The sequence below is a fragment of the Cetorhinus maximus genome, chromosome 17 (genome assembly GCF_964194155.1).
Source record: "Cetorhinus maximus chromosome 17, sCetMax3.hap1.1, whole genome shotgun sequence".
NCBI lineage: Eukaryota > Metazoa > Chordata > Chondrichthyes > Lamniformes > Cetorhinidae > Cetorhinus > Cetorhinus maximus.
The window spans coordinates 4,581,388-4,601,669 of record NC_135895.1 but is presented as its reverse complement, the minus strand read 5'-3'; the positions used below and the strand labels follow the sequence as shown (position 1 = coordinate 4,601,669).

General features: G+C 48.6%; 1 protein-coding gene across 1 annotated transcript in view; it reads right to left on the bottom strand.

Annotated features, from left to right (window-relative positions):
- Window positions 1-20,282, bottom strand: part of col24a1 (collagen type XXIV alpha 1) — a 721,848-nt gene that overhangs the window by 509,155 nt on the left and 192,411 nt on the right. Inside the window, exon 4 of the mRNA XM_078561886.1 lies at window positions 977-1,030. Within this exon, the coding sequence (XP_078418012.1) occupies window positions 977-1,030 (54 nt within the window). The remainder of the gene's footprint in view (window positions 1-976; window positions 1,031-20,282) is intronic.

Here is a 20,282-nt window from a genome sequence, read left to right as displayed (position 1 = left end):
CTGACAGTGCAGCACTCCCTCAGTACTGACCCTCTGACAGTGCGGCACTCCCTCAGTACTGACCCTCCAACAGTGCAGCCCTCCCTCAGTACTGACCCTCTGACAGTGCGGCACTCCCTCAGGACTGACCCTCTGACAGTGCAGCACTCCCTCAGTACTGACCCTCTGACAGTGCGGCACTCCCTCAGTACTGACCCTCTGACTGCAGCACCTGCTCAGTACTGTCCATCTGACAGTGCAACGTCCCATCACTACTGACCCTCCAACAGTGCAGCACTCCCTCAGTACTGACTATCTGACAGTGCAGCACTCCCTCAGTACTGACCCTCTGACAGTGCAGCACTCCCTCAGTACTGCCCCTGACAGTGCAGCACTCCTTCAGTACTGCCCCTGACAGTGCGGCACTCCCTCAGTACTGCCCCTGACAGTGCAGCACTCCTTCAGTACTGCCCCTGACAGTGCAGCACTCCCTCAGTACTGACTCTGACAGTGCAGCACTCCCTCAGTACTGACCCTCTGACAGTGCAGCACTCCCTCAGTACTGACCCTCTGACAGTGCAGCACTCCCTCAGTACTGACCCTCTGACAGTGCAGCACTCCCTCAGTACTGACCCTGACAGTGCAGCACTCCCTCAGTACTGACCCTCTGACAGTGCAGCACCCCCTCAGTACTGATCCTCCAAGAGTGCAGCACTCCCTCAGCACTGACCCTCTGACAGTGCAGCACTCCCTCAGTACTGACCCTGACAGTGCAGTGCTCCCTCAGTACTGACCCTGACAGTGCAGCACTCCCTCAGTACTGCCCCTGACAGCGGAGCACTTCCTCAGCACTGATCCTGTGACAATGCAGTGGTGGAAATAGGTGATGGGATGAACCTGTGGTGAGAGGCTCCTTTCAGAGTCAAATGGGGCACCAGGGACAATACAGAAGAAGCAAATCAGGCAGGAAGGCACACAGCTTATCTTTCATACTCACCCTTGCACCCCGTCTTCCGGGAGGGCCTGATGCACCAGGTGGGCCTGGGGGACCCTGTATGAGAAAACACAAAGATAATTAAATGTATCCCAAAGTTCAATGGACAAAATTAAATTAATATTTAGCAAGCATGGAATTTTACAGAACAGAAACAGGCCATTCGGCCCAGCTGTTTCATGCTGGTGTTTCTGCTCCACATGAGCCTCTTCCCTTTTCATCTCACCCTATCGCCATATCCTCTATTCCTTCCTCCCTCATGTGTTTATCCCACCTCACTCCAGCTGTATCTATACTGTTCACCTCAACCATTCCATGTGATAGTGAGTTCCACATTCTCACCACTCTCTGGGTAAATAAGAAATCTTAAAAGGATACCAGTAATTTAGCCTAGATTTATAAAATACATTGAAGTGTCCATTTGGGTGCTGAATAAATTAAAGTTATTCAAGGGGATTAACAAAGTGAAATGGTTTTGTCACAGGACAGCGGAACATAGAGCTGTAATAGAAAGGAAATGTTACACGGACAATGGCTTCTGAAAAGTTCGAAAGGATATTAGATGAGGAAAGAATTTTCGGATCCTAACCACTGTCCTCCACCTTATTAAACGTTTCATAAGTTCACTGATCTCCTGTGGCACTACTCATGATAACTTGCTGTTCTCTCAAACTTGACCTGAACTTAGGGTTGCCAACAATGATTAAGTGTATTCCTGGAGGTTTCATCACATGACTTGTCCCCTCCACCCCTCCCCCGCCCCCCTCCAGCCATTCCCTGGCCAACACGTCCATCCTTGTGACGTGCTGCCTTCCTAGATCATTTGAAAAGCAAAAAGACTCATTACCCAATTGGATGACATTAGACTATCAGCCAAACAGCCATTTCCCCCACCATTTTCAATTATTTTAGATCTGGCAAAGAGAAAGGTTCAAAGAAAATGACAAAAAAGCAATCCATTTTTAATGTCCCAATGATTTTTCTCCAGGGTTGCATACAGCGCTGTCCTGGAGATTGATCTTCAATTCCTGGAGTCTCCAGACCAACCCTGGAGGGTTGGAGCCTTTATCTGAACTTAAGGCCACTAGTTCTCATTTCTATCAGTGAGAATTTCATTCCTTGATACAGGAGCAATGTTTCTACCAGACTATATATTTTTTTATTCATTCACAGGATGTGGGCTTCGCTGGCCGGGCCAGCATTTATTGCCCATCCCTAGTTGCCCCTTGAGAAGGTGGTGGTGAGCTGCCTTCTTGACCCGCTGCAGTCCATGTGGTGTAGGTACACCCACAGTGCTGTTAGGGAGGGAGTTCCATGATTTTGACCCAGCGACAAGTGAAGGAACGGCGATATATTTCCAAGTCAGGGTGGTGAGTGACTTGGAGGGGGATTATACTGCAGTATACATTGAGGCAATGTCTGCATGTGCCTTAAAAACGAGAGAAGGAACAAGTTTGAGGTTCTTCATTTGAAAAAGAACACATGAACAGGCCATTCCGCCCCTCAAGCCTGTTCCTGAACAGCCACTCTACTCACATACAAATTCTCAAACAAGCTTGAAACACAAAACACCAGGAAAACAGTGCAGGTACTATAAACCTTCAATAAAAGGAGAAAATGCTGGAAACGCTCAGCAGGTCCGACAATCTGGACTATCCAACCATCTGGTTCATGAATCTCCTTTAGGGAAGGAAATCTGCTGTCCTTACCCAGTCTGGCCCATATGTGACTCCAGACCCACAGCAATATGGCTGACTCTTAACTGCCCTCTGAAATGGCTGAACAAGCCACTTAGGTATACCTAAGAAGGTGGCTCAGTACCAATAACAACATTTGCGTTTATTTTATTTTATTTTTTATTTATTTTTTTAATTTTCTTTAATGTAGCAAAGTGTCCCAAGTGGTCACTGGAGAATTTGACAACAAAACTCATAAGGAGATAATAGGATGGATGGCGAAAAGCTCGATCAAAGATGTAGGCTTTAAGAAGCGTCTTAACTGAATTTTACATTCAGTTTGAGGAAGAGAAGAGTGGGTCCAAAACTTGTATTTTAAACTTAAATAAGGAGAATTATGGGGGAATAAAAGCACAGCTAGCTGAAGTGAACTGGCAAAGAAGGTTAAAGGATAGGTCAATAGAGTTACAGTGGCAGACATTTAAGGGGATGGCCGGGAATTTTCATGCCTGCCAACCTCGGGTGTGCTTGGTGGCATGAGCGGGCAATATGGTGCGATCAGTTTCACAACGACATGAAACCAGTTTGTGATCGTCCGCTCAGCCCAGCGATGGCGGGCCATGTTTCTCACTATCAGACGTCGGGAATCTCATTGTAATACATCAGCATATCATTATAAGGCCAGCCTGCTGGACTCATCCCCCCCTCCATTGGATTGTTCACCCATGCTGGCAGGAAAACACGCTGGTGTGTTTCACAACAGCACATAAGTGACATGCACCTGTTGAGCTGCACTTCGCTCGGGACTTTGAGGTTTGTTTGCCTATCTTGCTTCGGGCAGCACTCGCAGTCTGAGTGCCAGGCTTCACAGGCAGCACCACATCACTTTTAGGTGGGGCTCACAGGTAGTTTCTACCTACTGGACCAGCCATATGTGGGTGGCTTTTCAACAGCTGCAGGGCAAAGTCTTGCTTGGGGAAGGGGGAAGTGGCCTCAGGCAACGGAAGAGGCTGCAGGGCGAGGGCTGTACTGGGGAAGGGGGTATCCCAGGGTGTGTGTAGGGGGCACATGTTGATCTGTGCAAATGGCCTCAAGATGGTGAGGAGGCAGTCTCCTGAGGAGATGAGGCCAAATGGAGATGTGAGGATGAGTGTGAGAGAGTGAGTGGTGATGTCCCTTGAGCTGGCAGTGAGTGAGATGCCAGTGAATGTGTGATGGGCTTGAGTGTGTGAGTCTAGAATGATGAGATGGTTGCCATAGCCTGGGGGCATGGATGAGATCATTCATCCTCTATCCTCATTGGATGCCCAACATCTTCTGTGCAGCATTGGCACTGATCACTACAGCCATCGCCTTCCAAGCCAGAGTGGTAATGTTGCTGCCCCTTCTGCGGCCAGAGCCGGGGTAGAGGACATCACAGCGGCCTCCACGGCATCTAAAAAGCGCTCGAGGGCTGCAGTCTTCTTGCCTTTCGAGGCCATGTCTTCTTTGCTGCATTCCTGGGCTGGAAGCACTGAGTGTGGCTGTACTTTAAATGTGGTGCCTGGTGTGATGAAGCGGTGAGATGATCGCGTGGCGGGTGAATGAGAGCCTGCCCACCATGGAAACGGTGCGTTTCCCGGGAATGCATAAGTAACGCAGTGGATTTGGGATGATACAGTGTGAAAACCCATCATCGCAGCCAATGGGTAAAATGTCATTTCATCCACCCGATACCGCACTTAGTGCAAATCCCGGATGATTCTGCCCATTATTTCAGAATACACAGAGTAGATACGTTCCAATGAGAAAGAAAAATTCCAAGGGGTGACCCACCATCTGTGGTTAACTAAAAAAGTTAAAGATAATATCAAACTTAAAGAAAAAGCATTTAAATGTGCCAAGATTGGCAGCTAGTCAGAAGATCAGATAGAATATAAAAAACAGCCAAGAATAACTAAAAGATTGATAAGGAGAGAAAAATTAGTACAGGAAAAAGCTGACTAGAAATATAAAGACAGATTGTAAGCGTTTCTGTAGATATTTAAAAAAATAAAGGAGTCAACAAAAGTGAGCGTTTGGTCCTATAGGAAGTGAGTCTGGGGAATTAATAGTGGAAAATAAGGAGATGGCAGATGAATTGAACAGGTATTTTGCATCAGTCTTCACTATAGAAGATACAAGTAACATCCCAGCTGCCAACCAGGAAATGGAAGGAAGGGAGGAACTCAAGAAAATTACAATCACCAGGGAAGTGGTACTAAGCAAATTGTTGGAGCTGCGGGCTGACAAGTCCTTGGGTCCTGATGGAGTTCATCCTAGGGTCTTAAAAGATGTGACTAGTGAGATAGTTGATGCTTTGGTTTTTATTTTCCAAAATTCTCTAGATTCAGGGAAGGTCCTATTAGATTGGAAAATAGTGAATGTAACTCCTTTATTCAAAAAGGGAGGGAGACAGAAAGCGGGAAACTACAGGCCAGTTAGATTAACATCTGTCCTAGGGAAAATGTTAGAAGCCATTACTAAAGATGCTATAGCAGGGCAAAAAATTCAAGGCAATCAGGCAGAGTCAACGTGGTTTTGTGAGTGGAAAATCATGTTTAACCAACTCATTGGAGTTCTTTGAAGAAGTAACATGCGCTGTGGATAAAGGGGAACTTGTGGATGTACTGTACTTAAATTTCCAGGAGGCATTTGATAGGGAGCCACGTCAAAGTTTATTGCAGAAAATAAAAGCTCATGGTGTAGGGGGTAACATATTGGCATGGATAGAAGATTGGCTAGCTAACAGGAAACAGAGAGTTGGCATAAATGGGTCATTTTCTGGTTGGCAAGATGCAGTGAATGGTGTGCCACAGGGATCAGCGCTTGGATGAAGGGGCCAAAGGAATGGTCGCTAAATTTGCTGATGACGTAAAGATAGGTAAGAAAGTAAATTGTGAAGATGGCATAAGGGGGCTACAAAGGGACATAGGTAGGTGAAGTGAATGGGCAAAGATCTGGAAAATGGAGTATAATGTGGGAAAATGTGAAATTGTCCCATTTGGCAGGAAGAATAACAAAGAAGCATGTAAATGGTGAGAGGTTGTAGAGCTCTGAGATGCAGAGGGATCTGGGTGTCCATGTGCGTGAAGTGCAAAAGGTTAGTGTGCAGGTACAGCAAGTAATTAGGAAAGCTAATAGAATGTTATTGTTTATTGTGAGGAGTATTGAATATAAAAGTAGAGAGGCTATGCTTCAGTTATAGAGGGCGTTGGTAAGACCATATCTAGATGGTCTCCTTATTTAAGGAAGGATGTAAATGAGTTGGAAGCAGTTCAGAGAAGGTTCACTAGACTGATATCTGCAATGATCTTATGAGGAAAGGTTGGACAGGTTAGGCTTGTATCCCCTCAAGTTTAGAAAAATAAGAGGCAACTTGATTGAAACGTATAAGACCCTGAGTGGTCTTGACAAGGTGGATATGGAGAGGATGTTTCCTCTTGTAGAAGAATCTAGAACTAGGGGTCACAGTTTAAAAATAAGGGGTCACGCATTTCAAACGGAGATGAGAATTTTTTTCTCTCTTGAGGATCGTGAGTCTTTGCAACCCTCTTCGTCAAAAGGCGGTGGAAGCAGAGTCTTTGAATATATTTAAGGCAGAGCTGGATGGATGTGTATTAAGCAAGGGGATGAAATGTTCTCGGGGGTTAGCGGAATGTAGAGCTGAGGTTACAATCAGATCAGCCACGATCTTATTGAAACAAGGAGCAGGCTCAAAGGACCAAGTGGCCTACTCCTGCTCCTAATTTGTATGTTCATATATGTTTCTCTTTTTATTCATTCATGGGATGTGGACATCACTGGCTGGGCCAGCATTTATTGCTCATCCCCAATTGCCCTTGAGAAGGTGGTGGTGAGCTGCCTTCTTGAATCGCTGCAGTCCATGTGGTGTAGGTACACCCACAGTGCTGTTAGGGAGGGAGTTCCAGGATTTCGACCCAGCGGCAATGAAGGAACGGTGATATATTTCCAAGTCAGGATGGTGAGTGGCTTGGAAGGGAACTTCTAGGTGGTGCTGTTGCCATTTATCTGCTGCCCTTGTCCTTCTAGATGGTATTGGTCATGAGTTTGGAAGGTGAAGTCTAAGGAGGCTTGGTGAGTTCCTGCAGTGGATCTTGTAGATTGTACACACTGCTGCTACTGTATGTCGGTGGTGGAGGGAGTGAATGTGGATGGAATGCCAATCGAGCGGGCTGCTTTGTCCTGGATGCTGTTGAGCTTCTTGAGTATTGTTGGAGCTGCGCTCATCCGGGCAAGTGGAAAGTATTCCATCACACTCCTGACTTGTGCCTTGTAGATGATGGACAGGCTTTGGGGAGTCAGGAGGTGAGTTACTCGCTGCAGGATTCCCGGCCTCTGATCTGCTCTTGTAGCCACAGTATTTATATGGTTAGTCCAGGCTAGTTTCTGGTCAATTGTAACCCATGTTGATAGTGGGGGATTCAGCAATGGTAATGACATTGAATGTCAAGGGGCGATGGTTAGATTCTTTCTTGTTGGAGATGGTCATTGCCTGACACTTGTATGGTGCGAGTATTACTTGCCACTTGTCAGCCCAAGCCTGAATATTGTCCAGGACTTGCTGAATTTGGACATGGACTGTTCAGTATCTGAGGAGTCGCGAATCGTGAACATTGTTCATTGATGATTGCACAATCATCAGGAAGGTCATTGATGAAGCAGCTGAAGATGGTTGAGCCTAGGACACTATCCTGAGGAACTCCTGCAGTGATGTCCTGGAGCTGAGATGATTGACCTCCAACAACCACAACCGTATTCCTTTGTGTAGGTATGACTCCAACCAGTGGAGGTTTTTCCCCTGATTCCCTTTGACTCCAGTTTTACTAGGGTTCATTGATGCCACATTTGGTCAAATGTTGCCTTGATGTCAAGGGCAGTCCCTCTCATCTCACCTCTGGAGTTCAGCTCTTTTGTCCATGTTTGAACCAAGGCTGTAATGAGGTCAGGAGCTGAGTGGCCCTGGTGGAACCGACACAGGGCGTTAGTGAGCAGGTTATTGCTATGTATGAATCACAAAAAGGTAACAGGTAATAGGGAATGCAATTGGAAATTTGGCCTTTATTTCAAAGGGAATGGAGTATAAAAATAGGGAAGTCTTGCTAAAACCATACAAGGCATGAGTTAGACCACTAGAATACTGTGAACAATTTTGATCCCCTTATCTAAGGAAAGATATACTGGCATTGGAGGCAGTCCAGAGAAGGTTCACTAGGTTGATCCTGGCTGGGTCATTAAGTATATCCAAGGTTGAGATGGACAGATTTTTAATCAGTAAGGGAATCAAAGGTTATGGGGAAAAGTCAGGAAAGTGTAGTTGAGGATTATCAGATCAGCCATGATCTCATTGAATGGTGGAGCAGATTTGATGGGCCAAATGGCCTACTTCTGCTCCTACATCTTATGGTCTATTATGGTAAGTGTGCCTTGATCACTCTGTTGACCACCCCTTCCATCACTTTACTGATGGCCAGGAGTAGACTGATTGTGCGGCACTTGGTCGGGTTGGATTTGTCCTGCCATTTGTGGACAGGACATACCTGTGCTGATTTTTGCAAATGCTTCAGCCTTATCTTTTGCACTAATGTACTGGGCTTCCCCCATCATTGAGGATGGAGGTATTTGTGGAGCCTCCTCCTCCAGTGAGTTGTTTAATTGTCCACCACCATTCACGGCTGGATGCAGCAGGACTGCAGAGCTTAGCTCTGATCCGTTGGTTGTGGAATCGCTTAGCCCTGGTCTCGGGAGAAGTGCAGCACAGATTGACCAGAATGTTAAAAGGCAGTAAGGGTTATGGGGAGAGATAGAGAAACTCAGCTTTTAGATAGGGAGTGGGTAATTTGCTCAAAATATTTACAATTTTGCAAGAAATACATTCACTGGTGGGAGAGTTAGGACAAAAGGACATAACCTTAAACTCAAAGTCAAGCCGTTCAGGAGCGAGGTTAGGAAACACTTCTTCACACAAAGGGCGGTAGAAGTGTGGAATTCTCTTCTACAAAAGGCAGTGGATGCTGAGACCCAATTAATAATGTTTAATCTGTGAATAATCGATCTTTGCCAAAGGCATGGAAGCATATGGAGGCAAGGAAGGTGAAGGAAATTAAGATACAAATCAGCCATGATTTTCTCAAAGGGCTGTACAGGCTTGAGGGGCTGAATGGTCTCCTCCTCCTCCTATGTTCGACCTCTTTAAAGGCTCCACAACTTTGAAAACCTCTTTTAAACTCCCTCTTAAATCATTTCTGTTCATGTGGATGTAACCTAGTATCTAAAATCTTTCCTCTAAATGTTCCATCCGGAACTACTGGGTGGTTAGAATCATGAACATTTAATTTATATCTAGAGGGTTAGAATATAAAGGAGAAGATATTTTCCTACAGTTGTTCAAAGCCCTGGTTAGGCCATATCTAGAGCAGTTCCGGGCACCGCACCTTAGAAAGGATAGAATGGGAGGAATGCAGTGCAGATTCACCAGAATGTGAACAGGATTTCAAAGATAGATTATGAGAGGAGATTAAGTAAACTAAACTTGTCTTCTCTGGAATACAGATCAAATCACTTCTTATGCTTCTAAGATTTAAGATTTTGAAAGGAATTTATAAGGAAGATAGATGAGAACTGGTGGGGAGCCTAGAACAAGGGAACATGACCTTAAATTAAGAGCCAGGCCATTCAAGAGATAAGTTTGTGTAAAGAAGGCTTCAGGAAATAATTCTTCACACATTGTGCAATTAGACACTGGGCAATCAGCAGCCTGGGTCTTAAAGAGTCAAAATCCCTTCGTAAGCATCTCACCTTTCTCTCCCCTCGATAAAGATGCCGTTTGAAACCTACATCTTTAGCAAAGCTGTCCTAACATCTCTTTAGATGGCTCAGTGTCAAACTATGTTTGATGACACTCCCAGGAAACACGTGGAAAATTCGATGATGTTAAAGTCACTATATAAATGTAAAATGGTGTTGCTTATCAGTGCTGCACTGTCAGAGGGTCAGTACTGAGGGAGTGCTGCACTGTCAGAGGGTCAGTACTGAGGAAGTGCTGGTACTGCCAGAGGGTCAGTACTGAGGGAGTGCTGCACTATCGGAGGGTCAGGACTGAGGGAGTGCTGCACTGTCAGAGGGTCAAGACCGAGGGAGTGCTGCACTGTCAGAGGGTCAAGACTGAGGGAGTGCTGCACTGCTGATAGTGCTGTCCTTTAGATGTGATGATAACTCTGCCCTCACGGATGGATGGAAACAAATCCCATTACACTATTTCAAAGAAGAGCCAGGGAGTTTTCCTCAGCAATTACACCTCGATCAACATCACTCTAACATAAATTATCCAGTCATTACCATATTGCTGATTGTGGGAGCTTGCTGTGCACAAATTGGATGGTGTGTCTGCTAAAACAGTGACTACACTTCAAAGGAACTTCATTGGCTGATAAGCACCTTTTGGATGCATTGAGGCTATGAAAGGCACTATATAAATGCAAATCTCTCATTCTACCCCTCGCTCGAATTCTACCTAACCCAGCTTAACCTCACTCAGTCGAGATTTCACCACCAGACCTTGTCCAGTTTATTGTTAACCAGTGACACACGATTGAATAGTTCATGAAATGAGTGACCTCTGTTGTTTACAAATTTACTGAACCAATAAAAACAAATCATTGAAATTGTATATTGTCATTTTTTAATAAAATAAACAATATACAGTTGCGATATTTTTAAAGCATTTGTTGATCTCCCCACAGTTGGGACTTTGCAGCTGGAAGTAGTATCTTAATAAACATCTTCCAGTTTATTATACAAACTGAGGATGAAGTATTAGTCATAATTCTTATTAAAGAATGGTAATTTGATAAGCAAGAGCAAAATCTAACAAAAGAAGAAGAAAATAATATAAAATTATTTAATGCCAATCATTAGTTAGATCAAGTACAGAAACAGGCCATTCAGCCCCATGCTCCGTGCTGGCGTTTCTGCTCCACAAGAGTCTCCTCCTGCCCCCCTCTTCATCTCACCCCATCACCATATCCTCCTATTCCTTTCTCCCTCATGTTGTTTATCCAGCTTCCCCTTAAATGTATCTGTACTGTTCACCTCACCCACTCCCTGTGGGGGCGAGTTCCACATTCTAACTCTCTGGGTAAAGAAGTTTCTCCCTGTACGATTTGTTAGTGACTACCTTATCCGTTCAGCCTCTATTTCTACTGTGCACCAACGAGGATGGAAACAAGTTCTCTGAACCCCTTCGTCATTTTAAAAGCCTCGATCAGGTCACCCCTCAGCTTTCTCTCTTCAAGGGAAATGAGCCGCAGCCTGTTCAGCCTTTCCCAATACAGGTTTTTAAGTTCTGGTAACATCTTTTTGCACCTTCTCCAATCCCTCTATATCAATACCGATCAAGGCGACATTGCATTAATATCGTATTGTGCCATTCATGACATCATCAGGCCACATCTTTCATCTTTCCTTCTGGCCCCGCCTCACTGTGATGTGTGACCTCAGAGCTGCCGGGATCCTGCTGGTTAAAGACGGGAGAGGCGTGGGCGCTGGGGCTGAGGGCAGAGATAGGAACACAAAGAGCTATCCAGCCACAGTTCTAACTGTTGCGCTACACTCAGGAATTCCGACCGGACACCTCCCTGTCTCTCCACCTCTCTCTTCTCCTTTAAGATACACCCTAAAACCAATCCCTATGACCGAGCTTTTGGTCACAAGTCCTGACCTAGTTCTGTGTCAAGTTCTGTTTGATAACAGTCCGGTTAAGCACCTTGGCATGTTTTTTTTTGCTGAAAAGAGAGACATGTTGCCAAAGCTTTGCATCTTGCACTCATCAGGACAAATACAAGAATACCAAATTTCAAACAATCACAACAATTTATACTACAAGAGAAAAGGGTGCTAATAGATTGGCAAGTCGACTCTGATTGGCCATGGTGTTGCCATGGAGAAACAACAAGGAGCTATAGGCTCCTCAAGCGCCAGGGTAATTAAGGCGCAAGGCTTCAACATATTCCTTTTGTTTGCAGAGAATGTGTATGAATGTATGTCACTTATAGCAAGCATAAATGAGCTACAATACAAGCACTCATCAAAACACTCACAAGAATAGCAATATAAGGGGAAAACAACAAGGAATACTGCATGTGAAGAGAGTGCTGATTGGTTGGCAAGTGGCATTGCCATGGAGAATACCTTACGATGGTGACTGACAGTTAACTGCCAAGTTTTTGTCTGAAATTTAAACCAAACAGCTTGACCCTGATTGGTCGAGGGTCTGAGAAATGTGTCAGCAAATGACTTATTTTGTTTCGTTGAAACAGGCGCAATGTATGTACATGTACCAAATCACTATGTTCTATTACATGAAAGAAGCTATATAAATGCAAGATGTTTCACTTCTGTTGTGAGATGTTTACAACCATCAACGTAAATCAGCTGAAACTACTGAGGAAATCAATCACATCACAGTGTCAGGGGCAGTGAAACTAAGGGCAGAATCGCCCCAGATTTACACAAAGTGCGGCAGCAGGCGGGGAAAAAAGACGTTTTACCCGTCGGCCGCAATGGCGGCTTTTCGCGCCGTATCATCCCCCTCCCACCTCTTAAATTCTGCAGTCATGGGAAACACGCCAGATCGCTGGAGGACGGCCTCCGATTTTCCCGCCATGCTATTACCGCGCTGCTTCCTCACGCTGGGCGCCATACTTAAAACACAGCCACGCGCACACTTCTCAATCCTCGTAGCCCAGGACTGCTCCGGTCAAGACATGGCCCTAAAAGCCAAGATGATTCCGGCACCCCCCCCACCCCCACCGACTCAGTTTCGCGTCTCTGGGATGCCTTCTGAATGTGTGGAGACCCCCCCCCGCCACGATGTCCTCGACCCCCCTGCTCTGGCCGCAGGAGAGGCCCATCAGTGTCACCACTCTGGCTTGGGTGGAGGTGGCAGAGGTGGTCAGTGCCAACGCTGCACCCAAGAGGTCGGACATCCAGTGCATAAAAAGGATGAATGATCTCATCTGTGCCGCCAGGGTAAGGCAGCCATCTAAACTCACACACCCATCACACATTCACTGGCATCTCACTCACTGCCAGCTGAAGGAACGCCACCACTCACTCTCTCACACAGACCCTCACACCTCCATCTGGCCTCATCTCCGCTGGAGACTGCCTCCTCATCCTGACCATGGTTCCACTCAGCACACAGACACACACACGCCTGGCATCCTTCCCATTTGGCCTGGCATGCACCTTGCTCCACTCTCTCTCCATCTATCCTTATGCAGGACAAGATCGGGCACAATCAACGGGAGAGGTCCCAGGCCAGGGGTGGAGTGCCAGGCATCAAGGCCCTCACTCCGTTCGAGAGTCGCGAGTTGGAGCGGCCGGAGAGGATGTAGACTGTTCCTATGGTGACGGTGAGGTCAGCAATAAGCATCCGCGTCAGGTTCCTGCACCCGATCATCCCCCAGTCGGTCAGCACTACTCTGGGTCCACTGTCCTGTGTGTAACCCGGCTGCCAGGCATCAATAATCTCCACTTTCTCTCCTAGGCACACCTGCCACTTTGCCCTCAGGCAACCTTGGCCCCGACTCCAGCGCCAAGATGAGGATGAGGATCCTGAGGGCAGCACGGTTGAAGGTCCATCTCAGCGCTCACCCTCACCCTCCCGCAGCCCAGCAACACACACCTCGGAGGGACCGAGATGCGGAGGAGCCTCAGGATCACAATCTGGTGAGTGCAGCACAGAATCTGTTCCACGACAGGCAGAGGGACATCCCAGGTCACCGGCACTCGGAGGAGCTGCTGGAGGCAAGGAATCTGCTGAGTCCGAGCCAGATGCTGAGCCTCTGGATTCAGTCGTCAATCAGTTGCTGGAGCTGCAAAGGCAACCACAGGAACATCAGGAAGGGATGTCCACTGCACTCCTCAGGTTGTAAGGCACGATGGAGGAGTCTGTCCGCTTTCAGGCTGAGGTGATAGCGCCGGCATTGCCAACGCACTGAGGCCATCACTGGTAGGATAGCAGCCGCCATGGAGACCTTGGTCCAGGACATCTGTTCTGCACTGCTGCACGGGCTGAACTCCATTGCTGACGCCATAGTTGGTCTCCAACAGTGTCCACGTGAGAGGGGTGCTGGGCAGCTCGATCTCACTCCAGCTTCCCCTTCTCCTCAAGGAGTCAGCCTGGGGCCCTCGGGCACCCAGAGGGAGGAGAACCAGCAGCTCGACACACCCCAGGGCCATCCACCCAGGTGACTCCGGGAATGTGCAGCCAATCCAAATTCCCTCTTCCTTTGACCTCATCATCTCCAGCTTCACAGGCCGAGGAGGGTGCACCTGGACCAAAGCAGGACACCCAAAGCAGGCCAGGGCCCTCGAGGTCTTAGCCCCCCAGAGGACGCCCACCAAGGTCATCACAGACAGGGTGTCACAGTCAGTAGGCTGCCTCCACCTCCACTGTGGATGTCGGGGGAGCACCAAGACATAGCAGCAGGGTTAGGAAAGTGAAGGAGATGTAACTCTTTCGAGTTATCAACAGTCACAGATTGTAACTCTTTCGAGTACATTCACAGTTCTTGGTTTCCGGGAGTGGGACATGAACCCACAACCTTCTGACTCAAAGGTGAGGGCGCTATGAACTGAGCCACAGCTGACACCTCATGAAGGAGATGTAACTCTTGTAGAGTCAAAACAATTAACTAAATTAACAGTAACAAGGGAGAAATCAAGCACAGCCCCTAAGTCTGGTCAGCTGTAAAACCAAGGAAAAAACTTTAAAGGAACCTTACAAACATCAAATCAAGATGTGATTAAAGGGGTCAACAAAACACCCCAGTCCCCGCGGTGCCCACCGGGCACGGAAGGCCTCGATGGTGCCGGCAGACACCGCGTGCTCCCTCTCCAGGGACACCCGGCCGCGAACATAGCCGCGGAAGAGGGACAAACAATCGGGCGGGACTCCCCCCTCGATCGCCCGCTGCCTGGACTTGTTAATGGTCAACCTGGCCAAACCCAGGAGCAGGTTCACAAGGAGGTCCTCCTCCTTCCCGACCCCTTTCCGCACCGGGTGTCCGTAGATCAGGAGCGTGGGACTGAAGTGCAACCATGAAGGAGATGTAACTCTTTTGAGTCAAAACAATAAACTAAATGAGCAAAAAGAACAAGGGAGAAATCAAGCACAGCCCCTAAGTCAGGTCAGCTGTAAAATCAAGGAAAAAAACTTTAAAGGAACCTTACAAAGATCAAACTAAGATGTGATTAAAGGGGTCAACAAAACACCCCAGACCCCGCGGTGCCCACCGAGCACGGAAGGCCTCGATGGTGCCGGCAGACACCGCGTGCTCCCTTTCCAGGGACATCCGGCCGCGAACGTAGCCGCGGAAGAGGGACAAACAATCGGGCGGGACTCCCCCCTCGATCTCCCACTGCCTGGACCTGTTGATGGCCAACCTGGCCAGACCCAGGAGCAGGTTCACGAGGAGGTCCTCCTCCTTCCCGACCCCCTTCCGCACCGGGTGTCCGTAGATCAGGAGCGTGGGACTGAAGTGCAACCATGAAGGAGATGTAGATGTACAGCCTGGGCATGGGTGTTAATCACTTGTACATAATGTTCAATGTTGTAAATAAACACTCAAGAATGTCTCCTTGCCTTTGGCTCCTTGTTATGATGAGCAGTGTTCTTGTCACTTAGATGTGAAACCTTGGTTCCTGCACAAGATAAAGGCAGATGTCTCAGTCCAGGGTCTCTTCCCTGTGCAGTGTGTAACCTGCAGACTAAAGCGATGGTCCCGCTTCACACTCCCTGGACACATTAGTGATGCCGGCACCTCGATGGTGCTGGTCATTGCTGCCAGAATGTCGTGCGCAGGAGTCACAGAGTTCCATCATTCTCTCTGTGTGCTCTCAGCATCTTTGAGGTGGGGCTGGCCCCCATCTCTTCAGCATCTGTGACCGGTGACGCTGTGCACCAGCTCCTGAATGGGTCAGGTGCTGAAGACTGACAAAGGATCAGGTACATTTAAAGTTTCCCGGCTGCGTCTCTATGACATGACTCTGATCATGGAGCACAAGCGAACTGCCCTCAGCCAGACAGGAGTCATGTGTTCACACAGGCAACGGTCCAAGAAGGCAGCTCACCACCACCTTCTCAAGGGCAGCTATGGATGGGCAGTAAACGCTGGCCCAGCCAGTGAAGCTCACGTCCCATAAACGAATAAAAAAGTGAAGATCTATGGAGTGTCCTCACTGCATGTTGTCATCATCATCCTCCTGGAATCTAGTGACTATTAGGGCCTCCAATGCGTCTCCATGACATTAGCCTGAGCACTGAGGGTATGTGCGCTGCAATCAGCCACACGGGAGACAAATGTCCACAGATACAAGGTGAGGATGTCAGGACTATCTTCATTGCATCTTGTCATCATCCTCCACGAATCTTGTGGCCTAGGGCCTCACGAGTGCTTGCCTCATCTGGCCAGTGTATTCACTTCATCACTGGCATCCTCGCTCTCGAGGACTTCATCACCTTCGATGCCCTCCTCATCGGAGCAGATGCGGAGCTCCTCCATCTCCTGCTCAGCCAGGTCCTCCCCCCTCTGCAGCGCCAGGTTGTGGAGCGCGCAGTGACACCCTCTGGGGACTGCATTGCAGTGTTCCGCCGGACCTGTGGGGGCACTGGCGTTTCATTTTCAATGTGCCTATCGTTTGCTCCACCAAAGTCCTGGTTGCAGCATGGGCCTCGTTGTACACTCTGCTGCAGTCCGAGGCTGCCGCATGGACATCACAGCCACGGCCTTGTCCCTGAGGAGCCAACTCTGCAGCCTCTGTGGACCCTGGAAGATGTCAGGGATCTGAGACCTGCTAAGGATGTAGGAGCCGTGGACACTGTCTGGGAATCACACGCAGGCCTTAGGATGCGTCTGTGTTGTTTGCCCATCAGCTGAACATCCAGCGAATGGAAGCTCTTGCGGTTGACATAGTTGACTGCTTGTTGCCATGGAGATCTGAGCGCCATGTGAGTGCAGTCGATGGCGCCCTGCACCTCTAGAAAGCCAGAGGCCTGAGCAAATCCCAGGGCTCTTGCTTCCTGGCTTTCCTGATCCCACATGAAATGCACCACGTTCTGTGCCTTCGTGAAGATGGCATCTGTAACCTCCTGGAAACACACGTGTGTGGAGGCTTGTGAGATCCTGCACAGGCCACTTGTGGAGCCTTGGAAGGAGCCACTGGTGTAAAAATGGAGCGCCGAGGTCACTTTCATGGCCACTGGCAGTGGATGCCCTCCATGTCCCTGTGGCGCCAAATCCTGCAGCAGGTGGCATACCTGACCAACCAGTTCTCCAGACAGGCACGGCCATTGGCGACTGGTTCTCAGTCATCTGCAGGAATGTCAGGCGCCGTCTACAGACCCTGGGCCTAGCGAGGTGCCTACAAGCAAAAGCTCTCTGGGGGTCTTCAGCTGTGTGCACAGCAGCTCCTGCCACCCCTTCATCTTGAGGGAGGTGCTCCTCCCTTTGCGCAGCCAGGTGCCTCCGCCACACTCTTCTTCTTCTCTGCTCCCTGTAAGCCATGAGGCAGACACTAAATCACCAGGCTCCATGATCCTGATGTTCTCCTCCTGCAGGATCAAAGAGAGAGACGTGTGGGTTAGCACACGTGTGCTAAGAACCTCTCTTGGTTAAGTCTGAAGGCCCCTGCTGGCTACCACTTGGGTGGCCACTGTGCAGTGCACTCACTGGCTGTCCGAAACCCCACCCACCTCCGCTCCACTCCACCTGACCGATTGGCGGCAGCTTTGCCCATTGGACTACAGGCTGTGCTCTCAGCTCAGGCACAGACATCCTCCTAACCCGCACTGCAAGGTTACGCTGTTAGATTGAACCATGATGGATACTGGTCCAGACGTTAATAAAGACACTGAGAGGGGCTGTGAGCATCTCCACCAGTGACTGCACTATGGCACCTTTTACAAGGGGATTGTACAACTTGCCCAGTTGTTCTGCTCCTAAGACGCACATTAATTTGCAGTCTGTGCCTGAGGGGTGAAAGGTTCCAGAGCATTAGGTGGCACATTTATGGTTTTGTGTTGCTGGAGTGAGCAGAAAAGCTTCAGAGGCTCCGACTCCCAGCATCTCAACAGAGCGGCAGCTGAATGGTCTCAGCTGAGGAAGAATGATCACTTTCGATAAGCATTTCCAAGTGTGTGGCTGCTTCCCTCCCCCTTCCCCCCTCCTCACATCCCCCCCGACAGCCCCCCCCAGCTCTCCACAGCCCCGACATGTGCTGGTGTATTTCTGCACTTCCTTCAGTCTGTTCTACCTTGGCCCCCCAACACCCACCTACCAGCTTCCCCCCCTCCCTCGCCCCAGCCCCCTCCTGCCCTGGAATACTTACCCTGGCACCGCACTGAAAGCCAGCCAGGAGAAAACAACTGACCTGTGAACCCCCACCCGGCCCCCCACCGCCGAATGTGTCCGACGGGCGTTGCTCACGAGTGCTGCGCAAGGTTGGGCGCACTCACATCCGAGTTCCCCTCGAAGTTCAGATCTCCAGGTGCGCACCTTTGACAGGTGAAGGACACCGTTCTGAGGTCCCGCCATCGTGGGAGGTAAGTTTGAGGTGGCGGGGGAGGGGGGAGATGATTCTGGTGTGCGGCCACAATGATGAGATACAAATACCGTTAAAATTAAGTTCCCAACGTCGGAGGGTGGGAAACGCGGCTGCTGCCACTGACGGGCGGAGCAGACGATCGCAAACTGGTTTCACAACAGCGTGAAACCGATTTTTGACCTTCTCGCCATATTGACCGCTCATGCCCGCCAAGACCACCCGCCACAAATGGGGGTGGATGATTCCGGCCTAAGATGCTGAGCACGCTTGGATAAATAAACTGCATTACTCCATATCCACTGCTCCTGATTCAATCTAATATAATTAATTGGCACTGGTTCTGTTCCAACAGAGCAGCAAGGATTTCACAACCAAATGTCATCCAGATAGCAGGCCCGCTTTCCAATTTCTATCTTCAACATTTCTCAGGCGGGTGTGAGAAGCCCAAGACAGAACATCTGGCAATGTTAATTCCACTTCCTGTGATGATAGCAAAGATTTTACAATAACCATCTTTTTTTAAAAGATTATTTTATTTTATTTTTGATAGCTCTATGTTCCTGTCCCAACATAACTTGTGGCATTTTATGAAGTGGCTGAAACAGTACAAACTGATCCCAATTCTTGAGTTGCAAATACACAAGTGGCGCTCAAACACATACAGACACACACTCAGTCACACAAACACACACACACAAACATAAACATGCACACAGTCACAAACATACACACAGTCACAGACCACATACAGACATACACAGTCACACACACAGCCACAATATGCACATGTGCACAAAGTCTCTCATACACACACACACACAAACAGATAATGTCCCAGACTCAAACATCACCATCCCTGGGTATGTCCTGTCCCAGAGGCAGGACAGACACAGCAGAGGTGACAGCACAGTGGTATACAGTCGGGAAGGAGTTTCCCTGGGAGTCCTCAACATCAACTCCAGACCCCATGAAGTCTCATGGTATCAGGTCAAACATGGGCAAGGAAACCTCCTGCTGATTACTACATACAGCCCTCCCTCAGCTGATGAATCAGTGCTCCTCCATGTTGAACACCACTTGGAGGAAAAACTGAGGGTGGCAAGGACACAGAATGTTCTCTGGGTGGGAGACTTCAATGTCCATCACCAAGATTGGCTCGGTAGCACCATTACTGACCGAGCTGGCCGAGTCCTAAATAACATAGCTGCTAGACTGGGTCTGCGGCAGGTGGTGAGGGAACCAACAAGAGGGAAAAACATACTTGATCTCATCCTCACCAACTTTCCTGCCGCAGGTGCATCTGTCCATGACAGTATCGGTAGGAGTGACCACCGCACAGTCATTGTGGAGACGAAGTCCCACCTTCACGACGAGGATACCCTCCATCGTGTTGTGTGGCATTACCACCGTGCTAAATGGGACAGATTTCGAACAGATCTAATAACTCAAGGCTGGGCATCCATGAGGCACTGTGGGCCATCAGCAGCAGCAGAATTGTACTCGAACACGATCTGTAACCTCATGGCCCAGCATATCCCCCACTCTACCATTACCATCAAGCCAGGGGATCAACCCTGGTTCAATGAAGAGTATAGGAGGGCATGCCAGGAGCAGCACCAGGCATACCTAAAGATGAGGTGTCAACCTGGTGAAGCTATAACACAGGACTACTTGCATGCCAAACAGCATATGCAGCAAGTGATAGACAGAGCTAAGTGATCCCACAACCAACGGATCAGATCTAAGCTCTGCAGTCCTGCCACATCCAGTCGTGAATGGTGGTGGACAATTAAACAACTCACTGGAGGAGGAGGTTCCACAAATATCCCCATCCTCAATGATGGAGGAGCCCAGCACATCAGTGCAAATTATAAGACTGAAGCATTCGCAACAATCTTCAGCCAGAAGTGCCAAGTAGATCTTAGCCTCCTCTGGAGGTCCCCAGCATCATAGATGCCAGTCTTTAGCCAATTTGATTCACTCCA